Source organism: Balaenoptera physalus, assembly GCF_965194825.1.
Source record: "Balaenoptera physalus genome assembly, chromosome: 5".
Lineage (NCBI taxonomy): Eukaryota > Metazoa > Chordata > Mammalia > Artiodactyla > Balaenopteridae > Balaenoptera > Balaenoptera physalus.
In genome coordinates this window covers 97,321,284-97,348,720 of record NC_138884.1, presented here as the reverse complement: position 1 = coordinate 97,348,720, position 27,437 = coordinate 97,321,284, and the positions used below count along the sequence as shown (strand labels likewise).

Below are 27,437 nucleotides of genomic sequence, written 5' to 3'. Positions count from 1 at the left end.
ACTTAAGAATAATGGCAGAGAAAGTAGTTGCTGTTGTTGGAAGGTCAGAATTTCCAAAATTTTGAGACATTATTTGACAGTCAATCAAAACATTGGTCAGCCTCAGTTTATACTAGAACTATATCAATTCTGTGTTAAATGTGTTTATTGCGCTTGTTTGGGGGAAATAAATTTATGGATATAACGTTCAGGAAAATCTTTATGGTTAAAGAGAAAAACACGAGTGAATTTGTTCAGATTCTCTGTATACATCTTTGGCAATGAAAACTGTATAGAAATTTTAGCTTTAAAATCTTGTGAGAAGAAGGGCCTGTGACCTACACTTTGTAGTGTTATATACAACTCCACGTCACAGGACCTGAGCTCAAATTCTCTCTTGAGAGATTAGCAGGGACCTCATACAGCTCCGCCAACCGTCTTATTAAGCGCAGTATTGTCGCAAGCACATTGCACAGGGAGTCGCGTCAGGCAAGTGTTGCTTACGATTTGTCTTAAGTGAGTAAGTCCTGTTTTACCCTTCCTGTTAATACCTGTATTTTGAATTGTTTACTTCCTGTCTGACGGTTTTAGAGTTTTAAAAAAAGTTTTTAGAAAACTTTAGAAAAGTTTTAGAGTTTTAAAAAATACCTTTTACATTTTTTTCCTGTAGTATCTGGCAGCTGTTCTCTTTATCAGAAATTTGTGTCTAGTACTCTAATTTAGTTTATTCTGGCACATGATAAGGTTTATTTAAATAAATTGGGTTTGATCAGATCAAACGTTCTTCTGCACGGTAGTTTAGGAATGAAGTGTTAGTTACTTTACTTAACTGTGGGGAAAGTTAATTTGCGGTTATGGTGCTCTAGAAACAGGATGCTCCATAGTTCATCTGTCACTTTGTCCGAAGGTCTTGAGTGTGTGTATGTAATTTCATAAATTCCATCATGCACCTTTATACATCCTTAGCTAGAGCTCTTGCTAGTTTTTAAGTGAATCGTTCCTACAATGGATTGTCTCTTTATTCTGTGTCGTTTTCTTAGTGAGACTTTCCTTAAGAGTTTTCTCCTTAGCACTTTATACCACCTCATACACTAAGCATTTTAGTTTTCTGTTTATTTTCTGGCTCCCCTAAAGGGCGGCTAGAAGAAAAACTTCCACATTCTGACACTGAAGCTATTCATAGTTTCCCATGGAAAAATCAAGAAGACTCTCACTCAGAATCTGTTTTCTCGAAATTTACACTTGGTCTGGAAATGCTAATTTATCAACTTTTTGGTATGTGAGAAGCAGGAAAAAATTAAATAGAGGTGATAAAACAGACTATAATAGGCAGATATGCTCATAACAATGAGAAATAACTGGCCATAAAGATGTCTGAAAAACTTTTAAAAAATGGTATAATTACTTTAAAAAATGAGTGTATAGTTAGGTAGCTACAGCAAGGTCTTTTGGGAACATTAGAAGGGGTAATAGAACAGGTATTCACCCTATTTTGGATACTTCTTCGTATCCTGTCCATAAACAAAAAAATACAAAAAATGTAGTCCATTTCACTTTGTACATGCCCTGGGTTTTTGTCTCTCAGTGAGTCTGGCTATTATAAAATATAAAAATGCAATATTGCAACCTAAGATATATGTAAGCTCCCATTCACCCTCTGGCTTTACAAACTTGCTTAGTGAGTTTAAGAGGTACTTAAAAACTTCAGCTTTAGTTTTAATGTTAGAAATATTGTTTTAGACTGTGACTTAAAAAGATGTTTACAAAGAGCATATTTCAAATTGCCTTGTCTCTTAATTTTGGTACTAAAAAATCTTAGTTTAAATATCTTTTAAAAAGAGAAATTTCTCTTTCTCTCTCTAACCTCTACCACCTTCCTCTACCCCTCTTTCTCCCTCCCTCCCTCCCTCCCTCCCTCCCTCTCTCTCCTTCTCTCCCACTCCTCCTCCTTTTCTTTCCTACCTCCCTCCCAGGTTCGAATGGCTCTAAAAAAGGCTGAAAAAGAATTTGAACTCAGAAGCAGCTGGTCTGTTCCAGATGCACTTCAAAAATGGCTTCAGCTGACGCATGAAGTAGAAGTACAGTACTACAATATTAAAAGACAGAATGCTGAAATGCAGTTAGCTATTGCTAAGGATGAGGTACTCTATTATATTGCAAAACGTACTACGTTTCTAAAGGGATTAACCAGTTGGTATACAAAGATCTGAATAAAATTTTTAGTATCGCAGATTATTTTCATGAATTGGAATTTATTGCATAGATTGACTCTCATAAAAGTAAAATTACTTTATTTAAGAGAAGTACATACCTTTCAGAATGACCTTAGTATCATTTAAAAATCATCCCTACTATATCATTATCATAAATGTTTTATACGGAGCTTTTCTCTTCTAGGTTGCTGCTTCATATCTGATTCAGGTTAGGAGTTACTAGAAATTAATGTCTGACTCTTAATTATTGTGTGAAATTATTGAGTCTTAATCTGATTTCTAGTGAAACAATAACAACAAAAAACTCAGTGCACTCACTAACACCTCCATTACAGTAGAATATAGTTTATGTTATTCTCCTAGTTTTAAATAGAAGATTCAGGTCTTTCTGATCCATAGAAATGAGGGAAAAAATTCTCCAGAACGAAGTGTGGCTTAGGAAAGCACGTTTTCTCCCTCATTTGTTATCTTTTTTGGAAAATAGGGCTATATCTTGGCTAATAATTCTCCATTGATTTTATAATTATTAATATATTCAAAACAAAATAAACCTTATTAGTATATGTGTATTTTATCCCAAACCTAGCCTTATTTTTCTCTCTTTGGGTTTCTAGGCAGAGAAAATTAAAAAGAAGAGAAGCACAGTCTTTGGGACTCTGCATGTTGCACATAGCTCCTCCCTAGATGAGGTAGACCACAAAATTCTGGAAGCAAAGTAAGAATGTTACTGTCACTAACTGTCTATTTTTATTATGTTGAAATGTGTAATTTATAGGCAATTTATGTTTTAACTTGTCATTTAATCATGTACTATTATATCATTTATACTAATTCTAAAAAGGGGTAATTTCTTCTTGAAATTGGTTAATTGCCTTGGTCTGTTCATGTAGTTGACCTTTTTCAGTGCTGTATTAAAGACTCTTTGATGCAACAAGTAATTCCTATATTGGCTTTTCCAGGAAAGCTCTCTCTGAGTTGACAACTTGTTTACGAGAACGACTTTTTCGCTGGCAACAGATAGAGAAGATCTGTGGCTTTCAGATAGCCCATAACTCGGGACTCCCCAGCCTCACCTCTTCCCTTTATTCTGATCACAGCTGGGTGGTGATGCCCAGAGTCTCCATTCCACCCTATCCCATTGCTGGAGGAGTTGATGATTTAGATGAAGATACACCCCCAATAGTGTCACAGTTTCCCGGTAAGTGGTGAGTTCAAAAAAGAGAGTTGGTACAGTTTTAAAAGTAACTTTCTGCCATGCCTTTTATGAATCATTTGCTTTGAAATCTATGATAAAAATTGTGTTAATTCTTCATTTTCTCTTTTTTCTTTTTGTTGATCATTGTGTTTACTGTTTGACATATTATATGAGGTGTGTGTGTGTGTTACATACATATATATGTACACATATATAATAACACATCATACATGCTAAGTCATTGTATGAATGAAGTGCTGAGCTTTGAGGGAAAACATCCTTTCATATGGCAGCTTAATCTATAGTAGAAATTAAAAATTAGAGGAAGACCTTGGAAACCTGAGTTGCAATCCTAGCTCTGCCACTAACTAACCAACTGTGTGACTTGGAGCCAGTCGATTTATTTTAAATTGAGTTGCCTTCCCAGTAGGCATGTTTCATAGTATTTTGTTTTGCTTTTCCAATTCTCTCCTTTTATTGAAAGAGTATTATCTGGCTGTATTTAACTCATAAAGCACTAAATCCACTCACCTTTACACAAAATTAAATTGCGTTTATATTTAGAAAACATATTTTTTTGTTGCTAGAAAGTGGAGTTTCTCCCAGAGGTGGTTTTAACATGTATAGTTTTCATTTTAATTGCTTTGTTATGCTGTAGTCTTTGAAGATGTTTACAGTGTAAAGAATACATTTTGGTAGGAAGGTGAAATTTTAATATTTTAGATTTTATTAATAAATTGTAGAATTTATTAATAAATATTTGGAATTTTTGCAAAGTTATAGAGAGTTTAAATTTAAAGTGGTATATTTCTTGTATTAGAAATCATTTGAAAAACTGCTTTATCCTTATTATTGCTTGCCTGATTCATTTTCCCAATCTTTGTAACCTTTTTGAAACAGTATAGCTAGAACAAGATTCCAAAGAATAGAGAGCAAAATTTAATCGTTCATCAGTTGAAAACTTACACAGAAATTTGAGTCTTTGAGACACAAATCATGATATATGAACATTTTGCAGTTTGAAATTTTCTGTCCAATTGTTACAGCTTTCCTAAAGTTATGATTTAGAAAGGGTTCTAATGTTAAAACAATTTTATGAAGTAAAACCCTAAGTTTGCAAATAATTAATCAGTGACTATGTGCTTGTGTTCATTTCTGTGATTTTAATTATCTGGTTTAATGGCAGACAGATAATGCAAGCAGATTGGGGAGACACTAAACTCTTACAAGAGGAAGGGGGAGAGGACAGATTGTAACTGCAGTGAATACTGGGAAGTATGTGACCTCAATCATTTCACTTGCCCCATGCTGCAAGATAGTGATGGTTGCAAAGTTTTATCTAGATACGGGCTAGCTCTGCTGTTTGGATACTGTCAACTTGCGTTTATTTGAATTATGTGCCCTTAAGCTTACTATATATGCAACACTGATTCATAAGTGTATGATTTTGTTTGAAAATGATAGCTTTTTAAAGTTGCAGTTCCTCCTTAGAAACCATAATTATTAGATATCAGAAGTGTGCATATTTGTATTCCCTAAAATTAACTAGTTTTTTCTTTACTTTTTTTTTTAAGTACTTTTTGATGGGGCAGGATATCCACATGTGCATTAAAACACTTATCACTAAATGTGAATAATTTTTTAGTGATTGTGATACACAGAGAAATTTGAACTTTTTAAAATTCAGTATGATGTTTTAGAAATGCTGAAGTTTATTATCTCTGAAAAATAACTTATGCCAAAGATTACACTTTGAGAGCTCTGTCTCCACCCAGTGGCACAAAAGTAATACTCCACTCTGTTTAGTTATAAAAGCATAATTTCTGGACCTGACAAATAAACTCTTGGCAGTAGTACTAGGATCTAAGGTAGGATGAAGCTCTTCATTATATACCCTTTTAAGCAGTTTTAAATCTGCACCATGGATATGTGTAAATTGTCTAAGAGTGAAGGAATGACAAGGAAACCTGCCTGTGGTATGTTAAGAGCAAAGTAAAAGATTATAAAACCATATACAGAATAATATTGTCTATGTTTAATTATGTGTAAATAAAAAAGAGAAAATATTATCAAAGGTTAGCTCTGTATGGGTTTTCCCAGTACCTTTATAGTATCTACTAAATATTCATAGTGGGATTGTAGTAGCAATTTATTTAAGATTTCTTATCATAAAGCTCTTCAGATATGCTTAAAAATACTGAAAATAAATTGCTCATTTACTACAAAGATAAACAGATTTTAACATTTTGCTTTATTCGTCTTTCTTTTTCTCTGAAAAAGAAAACACATCTCCTCCCCTTCCTACTAAAGTTGTATATCTTCTAAAACCTGTTTTACTTGTATTACATGCAGCTGTATCTATAAACAATAGATACAATTGTTGTTTGTTTAAAAATGTACATAAATGTTATCAAATTGTGGGTATCATTTTGCAACTCTTTTTGGTCAAAAGTATGTTTTAGAAAATTTCCATGTATATATACAGATAAATTTACTAAAACTGTTTAATATGAGTCAACCACAGTATATCTATTTATCTTTTGTAATAATAAACCACAGTTTATCCATTTTTCTACTGAGATAGGTGCTTTCTACTTTTTTGTCCTTGCGAACGATACTGAAATGAGCATCCTTATCTCTGTCTCCTTGTTCCTAACTTTGAGAGTTTCTCTGGGTGGACACCTAGAAATGGATTGCTAAGTCATTGGGAAGGCACCTCTTATTAGTCGTTGCCAAGTTGCTTTCATAGTGGTTCTCTCTGTTTACATACCCACTGTTTATAAGAATGCCTGTCTGCCTATATCCTCACCATACTAGGAATGATCTGATTTATTTGTTTTGTAACTTGAATGCGTGTGATATGATACTTTAGTGTTATTAAAATTGTAATTTCTTTAATGACTACTGAGGTTGAGTACCATTTCATATTTATTGGTGTTTGTCATTCAGATTTTTTTCCTTCCTGAGTTTCTTTTTCCTGCTGTGGAATCTCCCTCCAAGATTCTTTACTTATTTGGAAGAATTTTTATTATTATTATTATTTTCTGGTTATTTGAGGGTTGCAGATGTCTTTTCCTAGGCCTTGGCTTTTCTTTTTTACTGTGCTATGTTACTTATTTTCTCTTTTAATCAAACGGTTTTTTTTTTTAAAAAAAAACATTTTTAATGACAAATTTACAAATCTGGTTTGTATTTTTATGTCTTTTTCATAAGGCGATAGATTGTTGTTTGCTCTACTAAAAGTTTTTAACTTTCACTTTAATCCTTTAGTCTTTTAATCTACCTGGAAGTTATTTTTATTCCTATTGTGAGGTTGGAATCTAAAGATATCTCTTGATGTATGGATAAACAGTTGTCCTAGTCTCATTGCTGCTCTATCCTTGCTGGTTTGTAATACAGCTTCTCTCCATAGATGCATAAATGCTTCCAGGCTCTCTATTTTTGTTCCATTGATCCCATTTTGCTTTAGTTGCTATATGTAGCTTTATAGTAAGTATTAATGTTTGATGGGTTTAAATCTTCCTCTATTAAATTCAGAATTGCTACTCTTGGCAAGTTATTCTTATGAATTTTAGGATCAGCTTACGAAACGCCATGAAAAGTTCCATGGGGCTTTTATTGGAATTTCTTTGAATTTAAAAATTAATTTTTAGCGTGTTTTTTAAATAGTTACATGTGTTACCTTTCTTTAAAAAGTTATACTTCAAATTGCTTGTTGCTGATATGTAGGGAAAAGCTGTTGATCTTGGTATGCTGATTTTGTATATAGAAACATTGAATTTTTCTATAAGAGTGTTTTGGATTTTTTTGTGTGGACAATAATAATGACTTTTTCCCCCCTTTCCATTCCTTGAGCTTTTTTCCCAAGGCAATCTGAGACCTCCAGTAAAATGTTGAATAAAAGTGCGAAAGTGATTGCAGACAAATAGTGATCGCCATTTCTAACTTTGAAGAGAATGCTTATTTCATCATGAAGTGTGTTTTTTTTGTTTATTTGTTTTGTTTTTTGCTCTGTGTTCGATGGGTTACATTTTTTTTTTGGCCGAGCCACGAGGCATGTAGGATCTTAGTTCTCTGACCAGGGATTGAACCCGCGCCCCCCTGCGTTGGGAGCACGGAGTCTTAACCACTGGGCCGCCAGGGAAGTCCCTGATAGATTATTTTTAAGTTAAGGAAATTAATCTCTATTTCTATTTTGCTAAGAATGATTTTTCTTTTAAATCAATGGATGTTAAATTTTACCATGTTATTTTTCTGCATAATTTGAGGTAATTACTTGTTTTATTTTTCTTTATTCCATTGAATTTTAATCTGTTTAAATAAATTCCTTTAAATGTCAGTGAAACTATTTTTGTCACAATGTTCTGTTTTGATAATAATTAGATTTGGTTTGCTGTATTATTTTATTTAGGGTTTTTACGTTTTAAATCATAGATTAGTCAATAATTTTCCTTCTCGACACTCTGATTTTGGTATCAAGGTTATATTAACATCATAAAATAAGGCAAAGAATACCCCTTTTTCTTTCATTTCATTTTTTTTTTTTTTTTACTCTTATAGTAGTAGTTAAGAATTTGGTCTCTAGAACAAGATTGCTAGAGTTTGAATCCTTACTCCTCCATTTTACTTATATGTATGTAATGTTGTCTAGTATTTTGTTTTGTTTTGAATGTCCCACAAAACATTATTTTTTATTTGTGTAACTTTGTGGGAGGTACTCTCTCTGACTCTCAGCTTCCTTGTCTGTAAAATGTAACCTACCCTATGAGATTATTTTGTAATTTAAACCAAATAATATTTGTAAAACAATTAGAACATACCCTGGCCCATAATAATCCTCAATAAATGTTTTGAATTTTATTCTGTATTCTGAAATATTATAAGATACAGATGATTCTATGAAGATTTTGAAGAAATTGCCTATAGGCAGTTTGAGTTTGGTGTGTGTGTATGCTGGCAGGAGGGAAGGAGACAGATTTTTAAATTATTGATTCAGTTTCTTAAAATGGTCATAAGTCTAGATTTGTTAAATTATACATTTCTAAAATATTGTTTGTTTTATCTGAGTTATAAAATTTGTGGCTTAAAGTGTTCCATAGTATTTTATATGATTTTAAAAATCTCACATCTTTAAATTTTCATTTCTCCTCCTTGATTGATCTGGCATGATTTGTCTATTTTATTTCACTTCATCATTCTTCAGAGAGCTAACTGTTGGTTTTGTTGATATTCTCCATTTATTTCCACTCTTATCTTTTATTTCCTTTATTGGAATTTGCTTCATTTGTTTGTTTTCAATATTTAGACACCTGGCTCATGAATTTTCAGTCCTCCTGTTTTCCTTAATGTATGATTTTTATGGCTGTGAATTTCCCTCTAAGAACGACTTTAACTGAATCTACCTAAAGTTCGGATACATGTAGTTTGATTATCATCTAGTTTTAAAATGTTTCCAACTTTTAATATGTCTCTTCCTTGAAATATGAATTATCTGGAAGTATATGTTTAAGTTTCCAAATGTAGTATGTTTGTTTTGTTGTTTATTTGGGCATTAGTTTTTAAAGAATATCTTTACTTACCAATTTCTAATTGTATTATGCTTAGAGAATAGCATCTGTATAACATTTATTCTTTGGTATCTTCTGAGACTTGCTTCATGACCTAGTATTTATTTGATCGAATATTTAAAATTTTCCACACATACCTGAAAAGTATATTTTCTTAATTGTTAGTTATAGGATACTATATTGTTGGTTAAATCATGTGTTAGTTATGAAAAATCTCTATATACCTACATTTTGGTCTACTTTTCTGTCAGTTGCAGAAAGAAGTTTGTTCAGATCTCTCACATTTATCAATTTCGTCTTGTAATTCTGCTCATTTCTATTTTATATAGTTTAAACCAAGTTATTCGGTGAATACAAGTCCAGATGTATCTTTTTAAAAGATTAACTATTCTTCTGTGATTATGCGGAGACTGCTTTACAGCTAACCGTACTTTTTGCCTTTAAGTTTGTATTATCTGATATTAAAATAGCTATAGGAGCTTTCTTTTGATTAATATTTGCCAGTGTAACTTTTTCTTTACTTAAAATTTTTTCCATCATCAGGCTCTAGATACGTCTGTATAAGAAATAGCAATAACTGTTACTATTTTGCATTCTATTTGAGGATCTCTGTTGCCAGGGAAGGCCAATTTAATCCAATTACATTTAATCTGCTTGCTGATCTGTTTGGATTTCTCTCTGGCATATTATTTTGTGGTTTCTCTTTTCTATACCTCTTTTCAGCTTCTCTGTCATTCTCCTAAAGGATCTTCAGATGCTTTAATTTTAGACACTACCCTCTGCATCTTATATGTTAATGTTGTCTAGTATTTTGTTTTGAATACCCTGCAAAAGTCATTTTTTTATTGTTTTATTCAGTCATTGTTCAGAAAGACTTATGTGTTTCTCTGTTCATCATTGTATTTTGCTTTTTACTCTTTCCTTTTTTTTTTTCTTCCTTGAAAATATGTTCTTTGGTAAAAATTCTTTCAGTTAGCAACTGGGAGTGGTAAATTCTGTCTTTGCCTGAAAATGTCTTTATTTTCACTCTCACTTGAGAATAATAGTTTAACTGGATATCACATTCTAGATGAACAATTACTTTTCCCATAGTATTTTGAAAACATTTGTTGTTATTTTCAGGCCTCTTATTGTTACTGTTGAGAAGTTTTAGTAAGGCAGATTGTTCCAGTTTCCTTTTAGGTAATTTCTCGTTTCTCTCATCACTTAGAAAATGTTTTCATTTTCTTCTGTTACACGTTTTTCCTATAATATAATTAGGTGTACAATTTTTTCCCTGATACTTGGTGTGCTTTTGAATCTGAAGATGACTATCTTTTTTCAATTACAGAAAAATTATTAGTTGTTTTCTCTTTTAATATTGTGTTTCTTTTCTCTGTTCACTCCTACTGGAATATTAGTTGTATAGAAATATAAGACTAATATTAGCCTATAATTATATGTTTGATCTTATTTTATCTTCCACATCTCTTAACCTTTCTTTTTATCTAATTGTGCTGCATTCAGAAAAATTTCCTTAGATCCGTCTTCGAGATTACTTACTCTTTCTTCAGCTCCAATTTTGTTTAACCCATTCTTTGAATTTTTAATTTGTGACTGTTTTCATTTCTGTTAGTTCTCCTTGATTCTTCATAAAATCTACTTGTTTTTTAATGCCTTGTCCTTTTTTCATTTTTCATTTCTATTTTATAATTTAATGCCCTTAAACATCTTATTTTTTAGTTTTATTTGATAATTGTATTATTTGATGTTCTTGATTGATTACTGCAGCTGTTTCTTGAGTTTGCAGAGCAGATTGCCTTCTGTTTTATAGTGTTTTACTGAACTATCTTAAAGGAACTTCTTTTTTTTCTTCCCTCCAGGGAAACACTTTGTGAGGAGTAGGAGTGCTCCTCAGTATGATTTCTTTTGCTTCTGGCAGTAGTTTCAAGGGCTTCACCTACTCAGGACCGTCTTTTTTTTTTTTTTTTTGTTAACCTTTTGGATTTGGGTTTCACAGACCCTTCTGGTAGTATGAACTTGAACTCCAGGGTAATATGAGTTAGTTTGCATTGAGTTTGAGTATTGAACACCCAGCATATTGAGTTTTTCACAAGAACCTTTTAAATTCCTGTATCCAGAGAACATGCATTGAAGGAAGTTCCCTTGTTCATTGGTCAGATTTCTTTTCAGTACACCCTCCCACTGAGGAATGCAGCCATCTAGGCCCAGGCTTTTATCCAGAATACTCATAATTCCTATTCCTCACCTTCTGTGGGCTTAAGATGTCATTTATATCCCCAAATTAAAGCACAAACCCTTAAATTACTGAGACCGAGAACCTCCTACAGCAGTTCCAACATCACTCACAGGCCTGTTAGCTCTGACTTTTAGTCTTTGTGTTTTGGCATCCGAGAATTTTCTCTTCTTCCTTGCAAACTCAGCTATGCATTTAAAACTATTGTTATATTTTATTCAGCGTCTTGAAGTACTTGAGGCTATTTAAAGTGTGTGGTTGGGGGTTGGGAATGGTGGTCAGGTTATCTTTGACTGCCATATTGCTAGAACCAGAAGTCCCTATATTACTTATTATTTTTGGTTGTTGGTGGCAGGGGGGACCCCCTTATTCAAAACCAAATTTTATCTTCTTTGCCATAAGAAAATTCAGTTTGAAAAATAGTGTCATATTAAACTGTTGTGCTTCTGTATGTAGTTATTGATATTAGAATGAAAAATCACCTCAAATAAATTTCTGTACAGTGAACTTCAGTGTTTCATTTAACTACTCTTATAAATCACAGGTAGGGATGGCTGCCGGCTTTCATTGAGAATTAATAACAGCCTGGAGATATTATTAAACATGTTCACCTTTTGTATAGGAGAGCTTGTTACAAGGTCAAAGTGAACTGCTTTTTAATCCTACATGAGTTTTATGGTGTAGGCAATATGTAAGAGATGGCAATATGTAAGAAGAAAAAGTTTTGAAAGGATTGTAGAGCTGTAAACATTTTCTAGATGTGACCCATTTATGAGTCTCATCTTTATGTTATATTCTTTATTGGATTACTTAGAATTTTCCTCATATAAACTATTTACTTTTTTTTTAAACCTCCTTCATGCAGTATCTTTCCATCTTTGTGAGTAATACTCATTTTTCCAAGCAGGGAATCCTGATTCTTCTCAGCCCTTCTCATCACACCTATTCATGGCTGAATGTGGCTACGTTTTACTGTGTATACCAAGTAACCAGTGATTGATGAGAATGGCTGCATTATATGCTAAGAGTTGTAGAACTTAATTATCTGTGTCAGTCTGGACACATTCTTTTAGTATTTGTAGGATATTGTTTCTTCTTTGACAAAGTGAGAACATCAGACTAAAGATTTCCAGGGTTTCTTCCAGTTCTGTAATCTATGAATCATTATAAATAAGTAAGAGAAAATTCTAATGTTTGCCTACTAAATTATAAATATTTTCATATTATATAATTTGTGTTTGGAAAAAGCCTTGTATGGTATTTATGGAGGTAGTCAAATATTCTGAAAATATTCCCTTTAATTTTACCCATTTTCTTTTTTTTTTCCCCCAGTCAAGTTATTTCAGTGGCTGTTTCTGTTTGAATTGTTTGTTAATTCACTCAGTAAATACTTACTGTGCATCTACTTTTTTTAAAAAATAAATTTATTTATGTATTTTATTTTTGGCTGTGTTGGGTCTTAGTTGCTGCCTGTGGGCTTTCTCTAGTTGCGGCGAGCAGAGGCTACTCTTCGTTGTGGTGCGCGGGCTTCTCATTGCGGTGGCTTCTCTTGTTGTGGAGCACGGGCTCTAGGTGCGCGGGCTTCAGTAGTTGTGGCTCGCGGGCTCTAGAGCGCAGGCTCAGTAGTTGTGGCGCATGGGCTTATTGCTCCACAGCTTGTGGGATCTTCCTGGGCCAGGGCTAGAACCTGTGTCCCCTGCATTGGCAGGTGGATTCTTAACCACTGCGCCACCAGGGAAGTCCCTGTACATCTACTTTTTGCCTGGCATTGTGCCAGTTGTGATGCGGTGTTGAACATGGTACACAGTTATTTCCTTCATGAAACATGCAGTCTAATGGAGGACAGACAAGAGCAATGCACTAAGTTATGTCATAGGGAAATACACTTTGGTGTTGCCACGTGAGCACAAGAGGGCAAACACTGACCTTGAATTTGGAGGGGTTGGGAAACTTCCTGGAGGAACTGCTCTTTAAGTGAAATAGGAGGTCAAGGGAGAGATGAGATGAGGACAGAAGGTGTGGAGGCAAGAGATACTCTGATACTTCTGGGAGCTGAGTGAGGTATATTGTTCCTAGTATTCCTATAACAGAGAAGAGGGACACTAGTTCCAAATTAGAGGCTAGATAAATAGGGCATTCTAAGCCTTGTTAAGGAGTTTGACTTTATCCTAATCCTAGAAGTAATGGGAGCAGCTTAAGGGTTTTAACCAATAAAATGTCATATTCCTTTTCCATTTTAATATGATCATGCAGGTTGCAGTATGGAGAATAAGTTGGAGGAGAAAGATCAGTTATTATTCTGGTGCAGTAGTCCAGCATAACACAGCAGTGGTTTGTTGAGGGGGAAGTGGAGAGATGTGAGAGATACCCAGGAGGTAGAACTGGAAACGCTTTATGATTAACTAGATGTGGATTATGATGGAGGAAGAAGAGTCAAGCATGTCTGTGTTTCCAATTCAGATAACTAGGTGAGTGGTGGTGTTTTTTTTTTTTTTTTTACCAAGGTGTAAGGAACATAGAAGAAGGAGTGGATTTGGGAGGAAAATGCTGAATTCAGTGTGGGTATCTGTGGAACACCCAAATGTCCAGTAGGCAGTTGATTGTGAAGTTCTAAAGTTTAGGAAAAAGATTAAAAGCTGGAGTCGTAGATTTGGACTTCTATAGACTGCAAAGGTTAATTGAAGTAATGGGAGTGGATGAAATTTCTTGAGAAGAATAAGTGGAACAAGAATAACAAGGCCTAGAACAGAACTTCGGAGACAGACAATTAAGGGACAGTAAAGGAAGAGGTGAGAATGTGGTTGGAGAGGTCATGGAAAGGATAAACTAATAATGTCACGTGCTGGTCCAATGTCAAGGAAGGATGGAGATACTCACTGAATTTAGCAATGAGGAAGTTTATCATAACTTTGTTAATGATAGTTGCAGGGAAATTGTATGGAAGCACTCTACCGTTTCTTTGATGAATGAGTGAAGATAAAGTAGTGGAGAAAGCAACATGGATCATTTACATAAAAGGGAAGAGAGATGTCAGCTGAAAACAGTCTGAGGGTAGAGGAGGTTTTCTTGTTGCTCTTGTTGTTTATCTGTTTGTTTTTCAGGTTTGTTTTTTCAACTTTTTTTTTTTTAATAAATTTATTTATTTTATTTTATTTTTATTTTTGGCTGTGTTGGGTCTTCGTTGCTGCACGCGGGCTTTCTCTAGTTGTGGCGAGTGGGGGCTACTCTTCCTTGCGGTGTGTGGGCTTCTCATTGTGGTGGCTTCTCTTGTTGCGGAGCACAGGCTCTAGGTGTACGGGCTTCAGTAGTTGCAACACGCAGGCTCAGTAGTTGTGGCTCGCAGGCTGTAGAGCACAGGCTCAGTAGTTGTGGCGCACGGACTTAGTTGCTCCGCAGCATGTGGGATCTTCCCGGACCAGGGCTTGAACCCGTGTTCCCTGCATTGGCAGGCGGATTCTTAACCACTGCGCCACCAGGGAAGCCCCCTGTTTTTTCAACTTTTATTTTTAAGTGCCGATGGGAAATAGAAGGGGAGAAGATGAAAATAAAGGCAGCAAAAGGGATAAACAGTAGATAAGGGCCTTGAGTTTAGGGTAGAGAATGGGACAGATAGTGGAAGGAACAGAATGTGTGAAAGGTAGGAATGTCAGAATCTAAATTATCTGATGTCTTAAGCTTATTATTTCAAAAATGCAGCAATTTTGAATGATGGCAAGACCAAGGCCTGAGAGTGGGTGGTGGAGTAGAGTAGAGGTGACTGTCTGGTGAGAAGAGATGAAAACCATGATTGGTTAAGGTGTTGATCTTACAGATGAGATGGCTCAAGCTGGTGAGAGGTTGGATGGACTGGTAAGAGAGAGACTAAGCAGGAAGTGACTAGTGAAGTGGAGATGAGAGATTCACGTGGCTTCATAGTGTGAGTGTCAAAGGAACATGTTTTTATAAAGGGAGTGAGGGTTTACAACAACATTGGGGAGTGAGAAGGCCATCAGTCTGTTGTTCTGATGCTGCAGCATGTGAGGTATGAAGAATGAACGGCTTCAGCTTGAGAACGGTATTCTTAGGAGAGCTATGTTTCCATTAAGGCAAAGAAATGAAGTGCCCATTCAGGGAAGATTTAAGCACATAGGGGAAGTTTGTCTGCTGTCTGTGTGGGTGTAGACTGAGACTGGGAGCAGAAACGAGGTAATCTAAGACTTCTGGTTAGTTCCACAGTAGTCAGTGTTCAAAAAACAAGTTTTTATCTGACCTTTGCCTAAAAAATAGTGAGACTATATATACAGTATTTAAATGATCCTTGATTTAAAATTTCTCAAAGTTCAAACAAGTTGTGCTATCTCAAGAGATATTTGTTGAAAAATCCAACCTGTTTTACTGAATAGTTTTCTCATCTTTCAACGTTAAAATTCATTAAAATATTTGCAGTAAAGTACAGATTCCTTATAAATATGCTTTATTGATTTTTAAATATAAGAATTTGTTATCTTGGGTAAATGTTTAAGCCTTTATGGTTAGTAATGTCAGATTTTATATTTAAAACCTCATGTGTTTATATGTTCACTTCTGTTTAATTTTTAGACCTGTTTTTATTTTTGTTACATTTTTTTACTTCTTAGCTTTCCTGAGAAGCAGTTTTATAGGTGATAGAGGATGGTAATAATTGTACAGTTACTTCAATAAAGGTAGATTCAGTGGTGACAAAGGTAGATTAATCACATCAGTTCTCTTTGGTGTGTCTTTGTAGTGTGCATGAAAGGAGCATTGGATTTTATGAAAGTTTTCATTTATTTCCGCTTGGCTTTCAGGGACCATGGCTAAACCTGCTGGATCACTGGCCAGAAGCAGCAGCTTGTGTCGCTCCCGCCGCAGCATCGTTCCGTCCTCGCCGCAGTCTCAGCGAGCTCAGCTTCCTGCACATGCCCCGCACCCGTCACACCCCCGGCATCCCCACCATCCCCAGCACACACAGCACTCCTTGCCTTCCCCTGATCCAGATATCCTCTCAGTGTCAAGTTGTCCTGCTCTTTATCGAAATGAAGAGGAGGAGGAGGCCATTTACTTCTCTGCTGAAAAGCAATGGTATTGGCAATGAATGAAGTACAGTATGTGTTGGGCTGGGTGGGTAGGAGTGGTATGTTGTGTTAATTTTCTACTGCTGCATAACAGGTTCCCACAAACTTTAGTGGCTTCTGACAACACCCGTTTATTAGCTCTCAGTTCTGTATGCCAAAGCCCAAGCTTGGTGTGGCTAGGTTTTCTGCTCAGGGTCTTACAAATCTAAAATCAAAGTGTTGGCTGGACTTTATTCTTATCTGGAGCTTGGGGGCCTCATCAAAGCTCACTTGTTTGTGGCAGAATTCAATTCCTCGTGGTTACGGTACCGAGGTCCTGGTTTCTGTGCTTGCTCTCAGCTGGGGGGCTGCTCTCAGATTCTAGAGGCTGCCCGCTCTTCCTTGCCATGGGTGGCCTCTATCTTCAAAGCCAGCAACAGAGAATTTCCCTTCTTTCAAATCCCTCCTTTGCTTTGAATCTCTGCCTTCCTTTATCTCTGATCTCTATACCCAAATTCAAAAGGCTTACCTGGATAATAATCTCTCTGTATATTAAGATCTATTAGTTTGGGCCTTAATTACACCTGTAAAATCCCTTCATAGCAGCACCTATGTTAGTGTTTGATTAAATAACTAACTGGGAGAAGATGTGTGTACACCAGGGCTGGGAATTGGGGGACCATCTTAGAATTCTGACCACCACAGACATAGGCTATTTTGAGATATAACTGCTTAGAGGCTATTGCACACAATTGACTCAAGTCTCAGAATATAAACTTGTCTAACGAACAGTTTCATATGTAAAATATAAAGGCATGAGCTTAAGTATACTTGAGCACAAGGAAACATTAAATATGACTGACTGAGGTTTTAAAATACTTGTTGCCAATTAATGATTTGTTCTGTTATGTGCTAGTACTTGCTAGCAAGCAAGCAGTATCAGATGCAAAAGATTTAAGAAAATGTCAGGAACTTAAAGGAGGAAATTATATTCATAACACTTTTTTTTTCTATAAAGTAGATATAGCAGCAGTGTATTCTAGTCCAGTGAGACCGGTTGCTGTTGGGGATCTCTATAAACCATATTCCTCTTTTGGAGCAGTACGGTATTAAGTGACAGAAAAACTGGTATTGGTTTCTGATTTTGCCACTTAGTAGCCATGTGGCCATGAAGTCTTTACTGTTCTTGTAAGAAAAACAAAACCAGAAGGAATGGGCTGGACGCTTGCCATAAGCCCTGGTGGCTCTCTGTCATGTGATTCTTCACACATAATTGTTTCGTCTGCTAGTGAAAGTAAATTTTATGATTAGCAAGTGATCATTATAGCATATTCCTAAAGAGATAGTACAAGTTTTGTGTTGTCATTGCAACTGGAGAATCTGATGCAGCTTTGCTTGGTTAGCACTTTATGACCAGCTTTTTTGTCTAACCTTTGCAGTATAACTGTAGTCACCAGTAAGATGGCTTTACTGACAAAACTAATTTTGTGTGGCTTACGGAAATTAGTAGGAAAACTCCAGAGCTCTGCTGTCCAGTAGAATTTTTTGCACTGATGGAAATGTTCAGCCCTCATTTCAAAGAGCACTGTCAGGAATTCACAGCTAGCTCATAAATTTGAGAAGAATTTGGATTCAGACAACTTCCTCCTCTCCATTTTAGTTTTTTAAGTGTTGAACCACCAGAATCCTTACAAAATAATAATAATACAAACATTTACTATTTACCAATCTTTTATGTTCTATGCATTATTGCACGTATACACTCATTTAAACCTTACCTTGAGTTAAGTCTTGTTATACGTGCATTAAACTTACATAAATTCAACTGCACGTCACTGTGGGAAAAAAGTAAAAGTAGAAAAATGACATAAATGGTACATACAATTAAATTCAATATTCTGAAGAATATATGCTCTGGAAAAAATGGGAGATTTTAAGGTGTACTAGACCTATATTCCAAGTCTGACTACTTATGCAGAAGAAGAAACACTTCAGATGATTATTTGTTTTGGAATTAGGATATTAGAACTAGAAGTAGTATTAGAGATTAATCAAATTCTCTTACCTAGACAAGAAAATTGAGATCTGGTTAAATTAAGTGATTTGCCCAAGATTGTACAGCTGATTAATGGCAGGACCAGGACAGGAATCTAGGTCTCCTAAATTAGGTCAGTATTCTTTTCACACATTATTTAGATTTTAGAAGCTAGTTTTTAAAATATTTTTAACCTAGTTTAGAATTTCACACACAAAGCAGCCAAACCACATAACAGAATAGAAAGTAAATTCATAAAATTTTGACTAGATCAGCTTCTGGCTCTGGAAGTTGCTCCAGGGAACAATGATATATGCTGTTTGATTAATGGACATCTACTCCAAAAAGAAGCCTTGCAGAAAAGTCCCTACCAGTGATTGATTTCTGAGTCATTTTTTCCTAGCTGAACTGCCTCTTGCCCTCTGTTAGCACTATCCATTATCAACTGTAAGAGCATTTGAAAAATTATGCAGTACATGTAACTGTATAAAATGAAAGCATTATTTAAGTCTTTATTTGCCCAGGAGATTTTGTACCTTCTGAAAGCTTGTAGTGTAATAAAGACAGTCTTTGCATACATGTGTGAGTAAAGTTCATAGAAAAGACTAAATACATTTAGCAGTCTAATATATACCTGAAGTACGGTATTAGCAAAATACATGTCAAAATCAATAAACATGCATATCATAACATGAATAATGATAGTAATCATAGATCATCCAAGGTGAGAGATCATTCAGTTCATTTACTCTATAAATATGAATTTAGTCCTTGCTGTGTGCCGTGTACTTGCTAATAACTTGAGCTGCCAAGACAGGTGAGACACGGTCCTGGCCTAGTTCCAGCTGGTGGATTATGATCATATGTGTTCCTGCCTTTCTGTCTTCAGCTCTCTTCCTTCTCTCACCTTATTTATTTTGCCAGTTACTTTTTACCTTGACTCTACTTTTCATTTCGTAATCATTCCGTTCATAGAGTGAACACTATTCATCTCAGGTATGGTACATTCAAAAATGAATAAATTGTTATCCCTATTCTTCAAAATTTTCCTCCCTCCCTTCCTTCCCCTCTTTCTTCTCTTTTCTTTTCTTCCTTCTTTTTTTCCTTCCTCCCTCCCTCCCTTTCTTTTCCCTCCCTCCCTCCTTCCTTTCTCCTTCCCTCCCTCTTTGCCTCCCTCCCTCCCTCCCTTCTATACTTATTAAATATCCACTCTGAGCTTGTCACCATTCCAGAGAATACAGAAGTTAATAAGACTTCCTGCCCTCATTGTCTCCTTTCTTCTGGGGAAACTTACTATAAACAAGTTAATATGAAATATTTTAGGTAGTGATAAGTTCTGGGATGCTAAACAAAGACAGGTAAAAGGAAAGAGAATGCTGCTTTGGATAGGGTAGTTAGGGGAAGCATCTCTGGAGAGAGAGCATTTGAGTCATGTGGAGACGGAGGGGAAAAAAGATGAGGCAGAGGGAATAGCAAGTGCAACAGCCCTGAGGGAGTCGCATGATTGGCATGTGGCAGGAACAAGGAAGAGGCAGAAAATGGTACACCGTGCGGCTGGAGGGATAGCCATGGACCTGACCGTGCAGGGCTTTGTGGCCTTTGGCAAGGACTTTGGAGTTTAGCCTAAGTGTGTGAGGAAGCATTGGAAAGTTTTGAGCAAGAGATTATTGTGCTCTGATTGAGTCTTTAAAAACCACTTTGGGCTTCCCTGGTGGCGCAGTGGTTGAGAATCTGCCTGCCAGTGCAGGGGCACGGGTTCGGGCCCTGGTCTGGGAGGATCCCGTGTGCCGCGGAGCGGCTGGGCCCGTGAGCCACAACTACTGAGCCTGCGCGTGTGGAGCCTGTGCTCCGCGGCAGGAGAGGCCGCGATAGTGAGAGGCCCGCGCAACACGATGAAGAGTGGCCCCCACTTGCCGCGACTGGAGAGAGCCCTCGCACAGAAACGAAGACCCAACACAGCCATAAATAATAAATAAATAAAATAAAATAAAATAAAATAAAAAAGACAAAACTGTAGTTCCCAGAGGCTCTCATTATAAAAAAAAAAAAAAAAAAAAACAAACCACTTTAAGGGCTGTGCAGAGAAGTAACTCAGAGGGAAGAACAAGAATGGAAGCAGGGAGATGAATTAGGAAGCTATTGCAATCATTGAGGTAACTGGTAGGGCAGGAAGAAGGACGGTAGCAGTGGGACAGGAAGAAAAGGGTGGGTTTGAGGTATATTTTGAAGGAATAACTGATAGCATTTACTGTATGTTGGCTTTGGGGTTGTAAACTTTATTTTTTCCAGTCCTCTTTATTTCTCTTTCCACTGTGGAAAAGAGGGAAAAATCACAAAGGAATACATTTGTGAGAATTTATTGAATGTCTACTTTAAAAAAATAGCTCAATATCATTACCTTTCACCTGCCATGCACTCCCCACCCCAGTGTACCTCACCCCTCTTCCCTTCTGTTTTAAACTTGGGAGAGCTTATATTTTAGCTTAGTATATTCTTTTCTTCCTTCCTTAGGAAGCTATATTTAATCAATTCAATGAGTAAAAAATAAAGGGAGAAGGTGGTGACTAAAATTAATCTTTTCAACTATATGTCAACTATGTGATTTAGAAAGAAAAATTTTCAGTATTGAAACAAAACACAGAAGTAGCTGAAATGATAAAAACCTGTAAAATTTAAACATTTTCATTTCTCTGACAATTGAGAAGGTATAACTTTAAGTTATAATATTTTCTAGATTGGAAGGTATCATTATCATAGTTTATGTTAAAAATTAAACATTTTGATAAGTTATATTATTTAAAGTAGTAATTTTCTAATTTTGTTGAAATGTGTATAGAATTTTAACATCTCTCCCTTTAATATTTCGATAGCTTAAACAGCGAAAGATGTTTTGGTTAGAATTAGTTAGAAAGTCTGCCGGTACCCTTAAGAACATATTGATTTAAAATTTTACCTTTGCCTCTATCTCATCCAGGGAAGTGCCAGACACAGCTTCAGAATGTGACTCCTTAAATTCTTCCATTGGAAGGAAACAATCTCCTCCTTCAAGCCTTGAGATATACCAAACATTGTCTCCTCGAAAAATATCAAGAGATGAGCTCTCTCTGGAGGATTCATCCAGAGGAGATTCGCCCATAGCTGCAGATATCTCCCGGGGTTCTCCTGATTGCGTAGGTCTGACAGAAACTAAGAGCATGATCTTCAGTCCTGCAAGCAAAGTGTACAACGGCATCTTGGAGAAATCCTGTAGCATGAACCAGCTTTCCAGTGGCATCCCGGTACCCAAGCCTCGCCACACATCATGTTCCTCAGCTGGCAACGACAGCAAAGCAGTTCAGGAAGCCCCAGGTGTTGCCAGGATAAGCAGCATCCCACATGACCTTTGCCATAATGGAGAGAAAAGCAAAAAGCCATCAAAAATTAAAAGCCTTTTTAAGAAGAAATCTAAGTGAACTGGCTGACTTGGTGGAATTCCATTCAAGTGGCATCTTTAAACTTTTATCTCCCATCCTTCACTCCTCTTTTTTTGTTTTAATTTTAGGAATGTAACTCCATTGGGGCTTTCCAGAGTGGATGCCATAGTGGAATGTCCTTAAGAGCAACTGTCTACTGTCTGCTTATTTAAATGACTATATAATCAATTTGTCAAGCCAGTTATTACTGAAAAATCATTAAGAGATGAGACAGTTTACAGTCATTTTTGCCTATTTATTTCTGCTTTGTTATTAGTGATGTATATACAACATTTTGTTGAGAGCCACTATGGACTTACAAGCTTTAATGGACTAGTAAGCCAGCATGGGCTTGCAAAAATTTCTTGTTTACCAGAGCATCTTCTTATCTTTCCACAGAGCTATTTACATCCTGGACTAAAATAACTTAAAAGGAGTAAAACTAATTGCACTACTGTTTCTCAGACTGGAAAAATATCTCTGCAAGTGAAACTGTATAGAGTTTATAAAATGACTATGGATAGGGGACTGTTTTCACTTTTAGATCAAAATGGGTTTTTAAGTAGAACCTAGGGTTTCTAATTAACTTGATTTCTGGAAATGAAAACCCACGCTTTTATTATGGGAAGCTTCTTTAAATGCATTTAACATTATAAAGTTTCAAGTCCTGCTGTAAAGACCATGTTGTTTTGTTTTTCCCAGGGCTTTCACTGTGATTTTCTGCATTGCAGGCTGTATGATAAAATATAAATAATTTAAAGAGAGAAGGCTCTTGATTCCTTACACAAAGTGGAAGAGTTAAAACTTGATTGAAGGACTTACAACATTCACAAGCATATACTAAACTGGGGGGATGTGGGGATTCAGGCACTTGTTTACAGACTCAATAACTGCAAAGGATTTATGGTTTGTGAAAAACTTGTACTGTGGAAAAGATAATAAATCGAAGACATTATTGTGTGGGACTGTGCTGATTTTTATTGATAACACTCCACTAAGAACACTATATGTTTTTTGGAGAGCTGTGTAAGCTGTCTTCTTGCTTAACTGCAATATAAGAAATAGTGATGTTTTGGAAGTAAGTTGTCAACAAATTTCTTTCTATTTTATATTGTTTGTCATATTTTTATGTAGTTTGAAATGTTTAAATGTTCTAATATCAAGATTAACAAATATAAATTTATGGTGCATTTAGATTGTATTGTATTAATTTATGAAGTTTGGGGTTTGTTAAACTGATAGCTTATTATAAAGGTAACTTTTACTGTGAAGATTGTCACATGAGTAACAAAGTACATTAACATTTGGGGAGTTTCTGCTTAAACTGCTTCTTTTAAAAATTCAGTCAAAATGATCTGGTTAATGCAATGTGGATGGACATTTAGGTGAACAACTGATGCATATTAGCTAGAATGGTTTTTCAGCTTTGTGGCTGAAATATATAATGTCCAACTCGGTCCTGTTTAGATGAAAATGCTGATTGATAAACAATCAGCATTCAAGATTTGCTCCAAAGCAATACTTTACTAAGAATATGAACAGTTTCCCAAAGTTTCCTGTAAATTTTATGTACTTTAGTGCCGTTGTTAAAAACTGTTAAGGTCTTGAATGATATTTATATGCGCAGATATTTATATATTTAATAGACAGTGCTTTGAGGGCAAAAATTGTTTGACTGAAATGAACAAAGTGTTTTGGACTAACTATAAGATAAGTTAACCTGAAAGGTCAAGAGTTGAGGAACATAGACCCTAAAGCTGTTTAGGAAGGGGAACAATTGTGCATGAAGAATTGAAAAGCGCCATGGAAAGTTTCTTCAGAGTGAAGGGAATACCTAATCTTCTTTCTCCTTCTTACAACCAGGCAGGAGTTCTTCCCTTTGAAAATTGCAGAAGGGATGAGAACCTTTTAGTTTGATGAATAGAGAAGGTAAGAGCCACAGAGCCTGAAGTGGGGCTGGGAGAAGGAGGATCTCTAGGAGTGCCCAGCAAGGCTTCCACTTGTTCAGGATTAGAAGGGATCCTGGATCAGAGCCACCTGGACGCTAGAACTTGTGGTTGGGAGTGGGAGAGGCTGGCCTAAGTAAAATGTGGGCCGTCTTAAGTCGGGGGATGCATTGTTTGTTCTAAGTTTCATACAGTTATAAACAGACTCAACCAAGGGATACGTGCTGCCTTATGTTGCTTATAATATTTACTTGCATTAGTACAATGCTCTGTATTTGTAAATTCAACAGAAAATAATTGAGTTTTGGAAAGCCACAATAATTTCTGTATCACATCATTTACACACGAAGAGTTGGACGTTAATATAAATTTTTAAAATTACCCATTTCTTACCTTATTTTAACCTTATAAAACTATGGTATTTTCCTGATCTTAAAAATAATACCTTCCTTACTGTAAAAAAACGATTCATGATAGAAAAGTATGAAGAAGAAAAACAACAGCAAGTAGATCAAATTCTACTGCCCACAGTAATCACTTTAATATTTTGGTATGTTTTCTGCCAGATCATTTTCTATATACTGCTATATATTCTACATAATTGAAATCATACTATATAGCTTTATATTATGCTTTTTCACTTAATATAGTATAAGCATTTCTCCAACATTATTAAAAACTCTTCATGAACAACATTTTAATGATGGTATGATACGCCATTGTATTGATTAACCATAATCTTTTTAATCATTCTTTTATTATTAAACATCAGGCTGCTTCCAAATTTCTAATATGAGGAATAGTAGCATTTAACATTTATTGAGCACCCTATATACCAGGCACTGTTCTAAACTCTCTATATGTTCTCATTTAACCTTGTAAGGTAGGTGTCTTTTTTTTTCTTTTTTTAAAATCACCATTTTACTGATGAGGAAACTGAGCCCAGAAAATTAATAATTTGCTGAAGATCACATAGCTAATAAGTGGTAGAACCATGCTAACTTTTAAGTCATACTGCATAAATTCTAGTGAACATTCTCATTCCTTAAAATATATATAGTTTTAGAAAAGCATCAAGATTTTTATTTTATGTATATGCACATATGTTTGTATGTATACACACAAAGTCTCACATAGATACCTTGAGGGCGACTGTTAAAGTTCTTTCTCCACGTAGCTATGTTTGTATTCCCCTCAATACTTGAGGGTACAAGTGACTTTTTGCCTCAGACCGTCATTTCTGAATTACCATTTGGTTAAAACTTTGCTATTTTAATAAGTTTTTTAATTGGTAAATAATGTCTAGTATGGATGGAAGGTTTTTTTTTTATGCCATGTATTTTTCATTTCTGTGAATTGTCTCTTCATGTCCTTTGTTAAGTTCTTGAGGTCCTAGTGTTTTTTTTCAATCTTTCACACAGTCTTTCAAATGTAGCTATTCTTGTATTCTTCACTTACTAACTAAAACTGATTTTTTTTTTATCAAATAGTATTTTTCATGTTTATTTTTAAAAGTAAGCCGAAGAAAACCTACATTTAAATTTTAGTCTTCCTGCTCTCCTGTTTTTAGGTCTTCAGTGAGAGAGTAGATTCCCCGCCCCCTGCCTCCCCCCGCCCCCCCAATTACAGGTAAGAGACAATCAGAATCTGCTTAATTCATTCAACAAATATTAAATAGCTTACCATGTACCAAGCATCACGATAAGCACTGGAGGTACAGAGACTAATGTGACAGGTACCTGCCCTAAAGGAACTTGGTATCTAATAGGGGAGACAGGTCATGAACCCTTAAAATAAGGGCAGTAATAGAAATGTAGACCAAATGTTGGAGACAGAGATTATGTAACTCAATAGTATCTATTAAATCAAGGATAATTGAATGATGCTGATTTGCTGAGGACGGGCAGAGTACTTGGTGTGGCTGAAACACACAGGTCCAAGGGCAAGTTGCACCTAACCAGTAGTCTAGTTCCAGCAGGTGAGCTTGCAGTTACTGAGTTCCAGCAAAACACTTTGTAACAGCTGTGAGGGTGCTCATTCGGGGGTAAATTGTTTACCGGAGAGAAACAGTGTTTGAGCAACCCCACATAGCCCTGATAGTACTGATAAAAGACTCCCTCCCCACATCCCCAGCCCTGAAACAGGATCCTCTGTTGAAAGACACTCTCCTTCAGATTTACTCAGGTAGGCCTGATCTGATCTTGTGGCAACTCTATTTTTAGTTTTTTGAGGAACCTCCATACTGTTCCCTGTAGCAGCTGCACCAATTTACATTCCCACTAACAGTGTACAAGGGTTCCCTTTTCTCCAGCATTTGTTATTTGTAGACTTTTTGATGATGGCCATTCTGACTGGTGTGAGGAGATACCTCATTGTAGTTTTGATTTGCATTTCTCAATTGGTGTCCAGTGGGCTTCAGGCCAGTTTTCAGATACTGCCTCAGTCCCGTGATTGGGCTTTTCTGAGGTTATCTACAGGTCTCTGGAGTGGCCCTCAAAGGGTCCTCTCCATGGCGATGTTTGTTGTAGGCCCAGATGGGACGTTGTAGGGAGGCCTCAGTCCAGATCTTGATTTCCTATCAGCAAGAAAGGATTGAGGCAATGCCCAGGATCCCTTCATGAGCTAGAGTTTTGACTGCCAGGGTCTCCATTATCCTGATGATCTAGTGTTTACTGCTTATGTTGCAGTGTCTTCATCAGCCTCCAAAAGTGAGAGAGCAAGCGGGGAGCTCCAGGTAAGGCTGTCAGTTGGCCTCCACTGGGTGAGAGCGGTTCTGCAGTGGGTGGAGTGGGGGGAATGGGGGGAGTGAGGGTCATAGTGGCTCAGCCACTCCAAATCCCCAGTCCTTAAAGCAGAGGCAGAGGTGCTGCTTCCCCTTCCCACATCCTGCTCAGTTGGCCCTGGCAGGTTCTAGTTCCCTGTAAAACAGGGCTCTAAGAAATCTTACCTGGGTCAAACTTGTTCTGCATCTCTTGCTTCAGACTGCCACATTTTAGTTTCAAATAGTTGTGTAACATAGCAGCCATCCCAGTATTGTGGTTCTGTTAAGAATACCTTGTGTCTATTCCTTAAGTACCGCCTTTTTTTTTTTTTTTTAATTTTTATTTATTTATTTATTTATTTATTTTTACGTTATGGCTGTGTTGGGTCTTCGTTTCTGTGCGAGGGCTTTCTCTAGTTGTGGCAAGTGGGGGCCACTCTTCATCGCGGTGCGCGGGCCTCTCACTATCGCGGCCTCTCGTTGCGGAGCACAGGCTCCAGACGCGCAGGCTCAGTAATTGTGGCTCACGGGCCCAGCTGCTCCGCGGCATGTGGGATCTTCCCAGACCAGGGCTCGAATCCGTGTCCCCTGCATTAGCAGGCAGATTCTCAACCACTGTGCCACCAGGGAAGCCCAGTACCGCCTCTTTAATTGCAGCATCTTAGTTCTAAAATATCCACATGGGCTAATTTCCCACATGTGAGAATGTTAACTTCTGAGATACTCTCACAGACCTCTGGTCCCTGGGATATGACAGCATCAGATCAGAGGGAGATTGAAGGGCAACGCCACTTAGGAACTGGAAAAGGTTTCTGGAAGAAGAATGTGGCTTTTTTATTTTGTTTTTGAAATACCGGCTATTCAAGTTCGGTGCTTCTCCTTGAAAAAGCTTTCTGTTAACACTTGAGGTGTGCATCTGTAGTCAAAAAGTACAATGACAAGAAATTAAAAGAAAGGGGGGCTGGATGGTGGTGGGGGTGATGAAGCCTAGGTGTAACAGTG

General features: G+C 36.3%; 1 protein-coding gene across 1 annotated transcript in view; it reads left to right on the top strand.

Annotated features, from left to right (window-relative positions):
* STIM2 (stromal interaction molecule 2) overlaps positions 1 to 22,688 on the top strand; it is a 164,615-nt gene extending 141,927 nt beyond the window's left edge. The window contains exons 9-13 of the mRNA XM_082464554.1: positions 1,953 to 2,120; positions 2,807 to 2,907; positions 3,152 to 3,390; positions 15,996 to 16,269; positions 21,251 to 22,688. Of these exons, the coding sequence (XP_082320680.1) occupies positions 1,953 to 2,120; positions 2,807 to 2,907; positions 3,152 to 3,390; positions 15,996 to 16,269; positions 21,251 to 21,728 (1,260 nt within the window). The 3' untranslated portion in view covers positions 21,729 to 22,688. The remainder of the gene's footprint in view (positions 1 to 1,952; positions 2,121 to 2,806; positions 2,908 to 3,151; positions 3,391 to 15,995; positions 16,270 to 21,250) is intronic.
* The last annotated feature ends 4,749 nt before the right edge of the window (positions 22,689 to 27,437 follow it).